This window comes from Echinops telfairi, unplaced genomic scaffold (assembly GCF_000313985.2).
Source record: "Echinops telfairi isolate 266 unplaced genomic scaffold, ASM31398v2 ScPeMD7_7462;HRSCAF=8500, whole genome shotgun sequence".
Classification (NCBI taxonomy): Eukaryota; Metazoa; Chordata; class Mammalia; order Afrosoricida; family Tenrecidae; genus Echinops; species Echinops telfairi.
In genome coordinates this window covers 5,325,036-5,334,829 of record NW_022111362.1, presented here as the reverse complement: position 1 = coordinate 5,334,829, position 9,794 = coordinate 5,325,036, and the positions used below count along the sequence as shown (strand labels likewise).

The 9,794-nt window shown below is 44.9% G+C and overlaps 1 protein-coding gene across 1 annotated transcript; it reads left to right on the top strand.

Moving 5' to 3' along the window:
• Positions 1-215: 215 nt before the first annotated feature.
• Positions 216-9,476, top strand: CST7 (cystatin F). The gene is made up of 4 exons (XM_004717783.2): positions 216-285; positions 4,856-5,028; positions 7,527-7,643; positions 9,072-9,476. The coding sequence occupies exons 1-4, from the start codon at positions 216-218 to the stop codon at positions 9,147-9,149; spliced, it is 438 nt and encodes a 145-aa protein (XP_004717840.1). The 3' UTR covers positions 9,150-9,476.
• The last annotated feature ends 318 nt before the right edge of the window (positions 9,477-9,794 follow it).

Genomic DNA, 9,794 nt, shown 5'->3' with positions numbered 1-9,794 from the left:
TGAGGTTTGGCCTATAGATCTAGCGGGAAAGAGCTTCTGATAAAAATGATTCACCAAAACCCCCCACTCCACAGCAGTATTACACCACTTCACCCAGTCGAATAGTTGGGGTACTCCTCTCCTTTCCACTTCCTGACAAGTCTACTTCTGGCATAGGGCACCATCAGACACGGAGCACTGCTACAGGACACAAAGCTCTGTTGTGGGCAAGTACCATGAGGGCTGCCTGGATGCTGCTGGCCTGCTGCTGCCTGGTTTTGAGTGCCATGAAGGACCCTTTCAAAGGTAAGAGGATCATTGGCTGCTTAATTGCACCCTCTCTCTGAGCTGCCAACACCACCTAGCCTACAGACATGGCATCAGGAGGGGCAATCACTCCAGAGTGGAATTTGGTCTGGCAACTAGCTGGGAACAAGGAAAACTGGTTCTGTAGGGACCTGAGATGATCGGTCTGAGGGACCTCATGGTGGCCCCTGGCATCTTCCCCATTTCACTTGCTGAGACTCAGGAAAGTCAGGGGCCAAAATGACACAGATGCCCTCAAAATAATGGGCCTCTGCCCTTGCCTTTCTCCACATTCAGAACCCAGTCAGTGTATGTAGCCTCCCTGGGGGGTGGGGGGGGGGCGGGGAGCACTGGCATTTACCTCCCCATTTCATCCCATACTCCTTCAACTGTAAGCTCCTGGACCATAGTCCAACGAGGTCCCCTCCTTGAAGGTTCATGGAGCCTTGTTCTGTGCCTTAGTCAGTGAAAATGTAGAAACTGCAATCAGCTGTTCGCAGCCTCACGTAATCCAAGAGGGGACCCTGCTTTCCTCCTCCAGGGTAGCTTAACCAGCTTGCAGGGGTGTGGTGTGGTGGGGGGCTGTACTCAACCTCCTAGGTCTCACTACAACACTTCTGAGACTGGCAGGTATTGGGATATAGACACCCCATGAGCACCAGCCCAGCCCTTTTCCTACTAAGGACAGGAGCTCCTCAGCACTATAGCCTTCATGGCAGCCCATCAACGTAGTTGGATGAGCTGGAGGGTAGTTCCTTCCTAGGGACCAGGTCTGCCACTGTGATCAGTACCCCGAACATGGCCTGAATTTCAGACTCCAGAGTCCTCCAAAGGGCCACACACCTAGCTTGTCTCACTGATAGATAACTGTCACAGAGAGTGAGCCCCGTGAGAGCAGGAACTCAGTGGGATGCTCTTGTTTTTCTGGGTCTCACAAGGTTTTCATCTTTGACATGATACAGTCCTCCCTTTTAGATCATTATAGTGGAAAATATTTTAGCTTTCCTTTTCTGACAGGTTTCCAAGACACATGGATTCATGGGTTTTACTGTATGAATCTGTTAAGTGGTAAGGGATGAATTTATCCTGCTTACTCTGCATAAGACCAGCAAAATATTGCAGTAGCTTTTATGCTACCTGTTCGGCTTTGTATTAGATATAAACTCTTTAAAGACTTCATGAAAAATCTATACGCATTACTCTGTATGAAGATATTCTACCAAGGAATTGGCTAGTGCAGAGTTCTGGGAGAGGCCCAGCACCCTTGGAGGTCACAGTTTGTTCTTGGTGCCGTAGGACATCACAGTTGTCCCAAACCAGGGGGAAATCAAAGATGGCATGCTATGTCCTCCTTGGGGGTTTCCAGGGCCCAACACTCCCATACACTGTTTCTTTTCCTTGCTGTTGTTAGTTGCTGCCAAGTCAGCTAGCTGGATCCAATTCATGGTGCCCATGCACAACAGTCATGCTGGTCCTGTAATATCTGTGACCCTGCTGGTATTTGGGATCCCCGTTGCATGGTGTCAAGCACTACAGCAAGTGTAAGCCTCTGCAGTATGACAAACTGACAAATGGCTGATGGTCTCTGCCCAGAATGGTCTCATACCCAGCCTACGAGGGCCTGTCCTTAGGGGCATTGCCTACACTCCCCTCAGGGACTAGTGAACGATGCTGTCAGAGTGCACATGGGAGTCCTGATGCTAGGACTCCCTCTAGACCCTGTAGAACCCTGCAGTTTGCCTATGGGGGCTCACTTCTCATGTTGTTATAATTGTGAGTCTGGGACAACCACCAGGCCAAGCATTCACCTCTTCTAGGCACCAGCTCAGGCTCCTACTTCTACTAGCTCATGAATGTATACCAGGCAGAATAGACACCTAGCTGAAAGTGTCTTCTAAGACATGCTCACCATAGCACTGACAAGTCCAATTGCCTGCCATCTGAGTCTTTTTTTTTTTTTTTAATGAACCACAGCTGGTTTTTTCCTCTGACAGTATAACGATTTGCACGAGCAAGGTGGAGTCCTTTGTGTATGTGGAGTCCAAGGCAGAGGGAATAGCCCTGCCACCAGAGGCTGCTGGACTATTCTTTTTACCTTCTCTCCTTCCTGTCTGGTCTCTGGTCATAATTTTGTGGGCTGTCTATAAGTTGTGTGTGGGCACTGCAACAAACTATTTAACTCAGCAGAAACGTAGAACATTATTGGAGTTGTTAGGATAGCTAAAGAATGATGGAGGGTGGAGACAAGTCTGACCTCTGCTTTGTGACAATGGGTTTTGAGGTAGTGTGAAGATGAATTCTCCCTGTGCAGTCAGCAGAGGCCAGATGTGGCCCCAAACTGTTTTCTCATGAGTAAAATTAGTCATTATCAAAGACAAATATTGTATGAGAGCACTATTATAAAAAGTCAAGAAAAAGTTTTCACACTAAAAGACGTTGATGGTTACCAGGGTGGGAGGAAAAAGAGGGAAGGGGAAGCCCCACACTAGAGGCCCTCACTCCTTCATAGCCTCACTGCCATCACATTGATTTTGACTTAAAATGATAGTACAAGACAAGGTAAAACTTACCCTCCCCCCCCCCAACCCCTCCACCCCCGCCCGTGGATTTGCAAGACTGTAACTGCAGGAATAGAAGGCTTCATCCTTTTTCCTGGGAATGGCTGGTAGATTCAAACTTCTCGATCTTGTGATCACATGCAAAAGGACCCAATTGCATGGTGTTGTTAGGTGCCATTAAGTTGGTTCCGACCCATAACGACCCAATGTACAAAAGGACAAAATACTTCCCAGTCCTGCTCCATCCTCACAATTGTCCTTGTGTCTGAGCCCATTGCTGCAGCCACTGTGTCAGTCCATCTTGTCTTGCAGAGGCTTCCTCTTTTCCACTGTCCCTCCACTTTACCAAGCACGATGGCCTTCTCCAGGGACTGCTCTCTCCTGCCACGTCCAAAGTACATGAGACCAAAATCTCACCAGCCTTACCTCTCAGGAGCATTCTGCCTATACTTTTTCCAAGGCAGATTTGTTTTTGTCTTGGCAGTCCATGCTACTTTCAATATTCTTCTCTAGCACAGTCATTTAAATGCATTGATTCTTCTTTAGCCTTCCTTATTAAATGGCCAACTTTCACGCGCATCTGAGGCAACTAAAAATACCATGGCTTGGGTTAGGAGCACCTTAGTCTATGTTGTAATCTTGCTTTTCAGTACTCTAAAAAGGGCTCCTGCAGCAGATTTACCCCGTGGAATTTAACCCATACAATATTTGCTCAGTATACAGTTTGACTAAATATATAAACCCTGATGCACACCATTCCTGATTTTAAAGCACACAGTATTCCTTTGTTGCTACAGCTGCCTCTCAGTCCGTACACAAATTCCACATAAGCAAAATTGTGTTCTGAAATTCTCATTCTTCCTAAGGCTATCTATAGTTTCTTATGACCCATACAGTCTAATGCCTGTGCAGAGTCAATAAAACACGACTAGACATCTTTCTGGTATTCTCTGCTTTCAGACAAGATCCATCTGAGCCCAGCTTGAATGTCTGGCAACTCGCTGTTGATGTAATGTTGTAGCCATTGTGAAAGTGCTAATAAAAATAAAAGCAAATTTTTATTTACATGTGATATTGCTTGATAATTTCTACATTTTATTAGGTCACTTTTGCTGGGAAATGGGCACAAATAGGTATCTTTTCAAGTTAGATGGGCAGGTAACTGTCTTCCAAATTCTTGGCATGGTGAGTGTTTCCACTGATTCACGGCATTGTTGAAACATTTCAATTGGTATTCTCTCAACTCCCAGAACAAACATGGGGATGTCTTATTTGTCCCTGTGCCCACCTATCTGCTGCACAAGACCTCTTTGGGGTATAGAAAAGCAAGGATATTACTTTGAGGACAAAGGTGAGCCTAATCCAAGCCATGGTATTTTCAATCGCCTCTTATACATGTGAAAATTGGAAACTACATAAGGAAGACCAAATAAATAATGCATTTGAATTATGGTGTTGGCAAGGATTATTGAAAGTAGTATGGACAGCTTAAGGAACAGACCAATCTATCTTGGAAGAAGTACAGTGAAAGTGCTCCTTAGAGGCAAGGCTGGCAGGACTTCGTATTACATATGTTGGAGTAGATGTGCAGCAAAATAGAGGAAGACTCTCAAGGAGATGGGTTGACACAGTGGCTGCAACAATGGGTTCCGGCACAGAAATAATAGTGAGGCTGGCCCAGGACTACCAGACAGTGTTTGGTGCTGGTGTGCATTGGGTTGCTATGGATCAGAACCAACTTAGTGGCACCTAAAAACATGCCTACCTACTTCCTACAAAGGCAGTGCTTGGTGTTCAATACTTTGTTTACTCTTTCATTTCATTAAAAATAAATGACCCCCTAAACTCCCTTTCCCACCTTAAGCATCTCCAAGTTTTGCCCCATACTCAAGGGGGCAGGGGCCCATATAGGAGCAGAATAGAAAACCATGCAATCCCAGGTGTAGGGCAGTACATCTAAGACAAAAGTTCTTGCTAATATCAATGTTTTTGTCTGCTTCTGTCTTTTTCAGATTTTAATCTCCAGAAGCTTAACTCAAGTGTGAAGCCAGGGTTCCCCAAAACAATAAAGACCAATGACCCAGGAGTCCTCAAAGCTGCCAGACACAGCGTTGAAAGGTTTAATAACTGCACAAATGATATTTTCTTATTCAAAGAGTCCCACATCAAAAGAGCCCTTGTCCAGGTGAGGGTCTGTCTGGGTTTGCACTGTCAACCTCTCAGAAAAACCCCAAGATCAATGCTACTGCCAAGCTCATATGCCCAGCATCCTTTGTGCTCTAGCACGCAAACCCATGCCAGACATGGACAGAGTGGCCACAAATATCACAAGAGCAGCCCAAACTGGTATCACCTTGAGTTTGGAAACACATGGCCCATGGTCCCCTTGCTCAAACCATGCTTCTCCTTCCAGTTATCTGGCCTTTCAGTCCAAAGTACAAGAGTAGGAGCAAGAAGAAAACAGAAGCTGTAGAGGCTGACAGTAGAGGAATACTGGAAAGTAATTTTTCACAGGCACAAAGCTGGTCAGAAAGTACCCTATGAGTGGGGCCCAAGGCATACCCCAGAGTCCTTGGAACCCACAGTTGAGCTCACTTCCTGCCCACCCTTCACTTTCAGGGCAAGTCCAAGGAATGTCCTATCCTTTCACAATGCTTTGGCCCAAGGTGCTCCCTTCTCCTCAGTTTCCCTTTCCTGACAAGTTCAGCTTCCTCCTTTCAAGCCCTGTAGAAATGTCCACATCAGAGACATTCTCTGCTAAGAAAACAGCAGTCACAGCCCCTCAAGGGCTATGTCTGGGCCAGCTCTGGCTCAGTTCTGTATGCCAGAAGCACAAGAGCCTGGCCTTGGTCAGCTGTCAGGGATCCTGTCTTTTGTCAGAACTGTTATACAGCCACTCCTAGCCTACCCAAGATTCATTGCTAACACAGAGTTGGGGCATTTTTCACAGTCCTACTCTGCCAATAATATTTTCTACACATTACTAATGATTATCTCTGGATCATAGGGCTATGGGTGACTTTTACTTCCTTATTTACTTATTTTGACAATGCAAACTTTACACCTACATTTTTTATGAATAGAGAATCATGTTGGGGAAAGCCAGCCAAAAGATTATAGTAGTGATACATACTATAAGGCTTTTCCCCAACACAGTGCCTCAGGCCTAGCTCCAGGGCCTGAGAGGAATTCCCCATCTTTTCCGGGTAACTCAAGTATGCGGCTGTACTTAAAATCTCCGGGTCCTCTGTAAGTAGGGAAGACAAGGAAGCTGTCCTTCCGGGTCTTGGTGATGTTGGAGACCATGACATTGCATTTGGTATTTTCGTGGGGCCAAAATAAAATCTTGAGGAAATTTCTGATACCACTTTGCTGGTAAAATCCTGCCCAATAGCAATATCCCAGTATAAAAGCATTATTTAGAAATGAAAAGAAAAGCAAACATTCCCCCAGCAGCGTGGGAATAATTTTGTGGAAAACAGTGGTAGACAGCATGTGTCGGGCTCAGTTCACTAGAGCAGGGTTTCTTACATTTTTTCCACTTGCAACCCCCTTTGGCCTGAGAAATTTGCAACACAGACAAGCTCTGTCAGAAACCGATTCATTACACAATTGATTTAGAAATTTTAGTTGTTGCACATTCAGAAAGCTTTAACGTTGCCAAAAAAAAGAAATTTATATCAAGAAAATAGCTCACGCAATTGTAGAAGAGGCAAGCCCTTGCAGGTCCCAACTGTGGGTTAGATGTTAAGCTAGAGGCTTTTCCTAATTTGAATAGCTCCAGAGACTAATGAACCCAAAACAGGCAGGCAGAGCACAGGCTGGTGACTGCAGGAGAGGATAATTCTAAGCGCAGCAGCTCAGGCTTGGGATGGAAGAGGTGGATGGATCTAAAGTCAGCAGGTCAGATGATAGGCCACTGATGGCTCCCAGAGTCAGCAGAGCACATGGCAAGCCATTATCATTAGTAAAGAACTGAAGGTCAACGAGTCAGATGCAATAACCAGACCCAGCAAAAAGTAAGCCAGCACTCCCACAATTTCCACTTACATATGAAGTAGACCATGCCCCAGAGGAAACTTCCTTTCAATTGCATCAGGGCTGTGACCTGATTAGGGGGTTGCACTACTCCCTAAACATATTGTGCCTGACTGGCTACTCACAACAGATCCCATTATGGAGTTGATTACATTGTCACATAAAGCGAGGAGACTAGAAATCATCTGCCAAACCACTGAGAATCCTGGCCCCGTCAAGTTTACAGAAAACCTAACTATCACACAGCGCAAATCCACAGTGTGGTAGTCAGTGACATAGAACGGATAATGGCATGGATTCAGCTAGTGTGCTACAGGAATGTGTTGGGGCAGCTCCAGGGGCACCTGGCCTTGATGTTACTCCTGTGTGCAAGACTCTGGGCAGAAAGATGTACTAGCACCGAACACAGAGCCTGCATCACCTCCACCTGGGGACTGAAAGCAACACTGAGTGGAATTGAGAACATGTTCACAAGTCTCAGAGGCACTTCTGTTAAATGATGCATGAAGACTCCCTCTCCACATTGCTCTGCTCCCTTTCCACCGGGGTGTCTTTCCCGCCTGCCCTAATAGCACCTTTTGCTACTGGAGGAGCCCATTAGCCCCTCCACCTAGCACTAGGATCCTGTCCCTCTCTCCCCTTCAGATAGTGAAAGGCCTGAAATACATGCTGGATGTGGAGATCGCCAGGACAATCTGCAAGAAAAACGGGCAGCGCAATCTGGACACCTGTGACTTTCAGACTAACCACACCTTGGCTCAGGTAAAAGAGATGGTCTCTCACCGTTGACGGTCTGCTTGTCTCCTTCCTAACGTTGTGAACAACATTCCACCGTGTGTCTGACCCCCTTTTGTTTTCTCTGCACAGCTTACAGATACTGGTAGAAAGTGGGGTGAAGGCTGTACTGTCATTACTCAAACTACCTGTCCCTCAATTCCCTAGATATCACATCTCCAGGTGTAATATATAATCTAGGCGTGGGATAGAGAATTGGATGCAAGACAACTTTTAGTTCATCCAGAATTTTCTTCCTCCTCAGATATATATGATCTATATATCCTATCGATGCTTGCATATCTTTCTATATAGATACAAAGAAAAATACACAGGTCTCATGCAGCCACATTTAACAAACTGTAAGTATAGGTGAAAAGTATATGAGGGTAACAAAAAATTCTGACTACTAACTAGTTCATAAATGCACAGGTTTATTGCAAATGTGTTTAAACATGTCTCTTGGATCAGTGGATGGCTGTTGATGAGTTCCTGCCATAATACACTCCTTAGAGTACCTTCAAAACAAAAACAGGTCCGATCAAAACAGTAATTTCCCAGGGGAAGTGCTGGACCAGTTCATTTCAAGGCAGAGGTCAGCTCAGAAGATTATAGTAACTGTTTTTTTCTAGGAATTCTAAAGGGGGCATTCTTGATAAGATTTTCTCAAAGGATACAGGACAAACACAGGGTCTTATTAGGAAAAAGTTTTAAGAAAACCAAAAACAACATTAGTGAGGAAAAAGTTCAGGAAAGTTACACTGAAGAATTTTCCATCACAACAAAGCACCTACTCATTCTTCAAAGGGCAGCAAGTGATAGTCTATGAGAATCTTGCTGGGAAATCTCATCCCATCCATCCTGCAGCCCTGATCTTGAGCCTTCAGACTTCTTTTTGTTCCTAAAACTAAAAGAACATTTAAAATGAACACAATTTGAATCCCTCAAGGATACCAAACCTGCCATTTTGATAGTGTGTAAATTAAAGAGTGCAGAATTCTTTGGGATGAGAGAGATGGATCTACCACCTTCAAAAGTAAACAGGACTACATGAAGGATATGTCAGAAACAATAGCTTTACATTTTGATATTTTTGTTTTATAAATGTCTGATAGTAGCAAAAAAAATTTTTTTACTTAACTCTCTTGAATCTTGAATAATCCTTTCAATTTTTATAAAATTTTGAAAAACGAAAACAAAACAAACAACCTTTGAGGAGAGGTGGGAAGGGCAGAATTCCTCAGTATGGAAAACCCCACACACAGAGTGCTAGTGGTCCGGTCAGCTCAGCACTCCATAGCCAGAGGCCCCGGGAAACTTCTAGGAAAGGAACCTGTCAGGAAGCTGTATTTACTAGGGTGGGCAACCTTGACACACGACAGGCAACACTCAGAGGTATTCCTTCTCTTTTCACAGACATTCAGCTGCTACTCTGAGATCTGGGTCATTCCCTGGCTTCACAAGTTCACAGTGCCTGTTCTCCTCTGCCACTGACATTCTTCTCTGTACGACTGAAGCTGCAACCAAATGGGCCATCCTCTGTGCTACCTTCAGTCACAGCGTCAATACTCAGCTACTAGACACTCTGGAGGCAACTGAGGTGGAACCTTTCATGCGAGCAAAAAGGAAGGGCAAGTGGGTTCAGGATAGCATAGCTGTTTCTTTACACTACTCGAGAACATGAAACTGAGTATAGAATTATTTGAATCGGGAGCTGGCCCAGGGGAGGTGAGTCCTGACCATCTGCAGAGGTTGCCCATGTGCACTGGTCCTAGACATCCACCCATTCATGAGTAGTCATAGCATCACATGGGAACTAAGTCCGTGACAGACCATGTTTGATGGATAAAGTTATAAAAATAGAAATAACCATCTTAAAAGTGATGATTATGTTTTACCTCTAAATAGAGAGGACTGCAAGGAGTCTCCATCACTAAGAGGCCTTAAGATTTTCAGTTATTCCCAGAAAGCCTCCTTCTGTTCATTTAATTTATGAATAGTATTGGAAGACCTGGGTCATAAAGTGTTAACTCAATGATTCCTAAGCTCACTGAAGGCAACCTCCACCTTCACAGATGGACAGGTCCATCTCCATCAAAAGACAGGGTTTTAAGCCAGAAGATCTTCAGGACATCCATA

Coding starts and splice junctions, on each gene's coding strand:
- CST7 (XM_004717783.2), top strand. CDS start 216: ATGAGGGCTGCCTGGATGCTGCTGGCCTGCTGCTGCCTGGTTTTGAGT. Junction 5,029..7,526: donor TCAAAAGAGCCCTTGTCCAG/GTGAGGGTCTGT, acceptor TCTCCCCTTCAG/ATAGTGAAAGGCCTGAAATA. Junction 7,644..9,071: donor CTAACCACACCTTGGCTCAG/GTAAAAGAGATG, acceptor CTCTTTTCACAG/ACATTCAGCTGCTACTCTGA.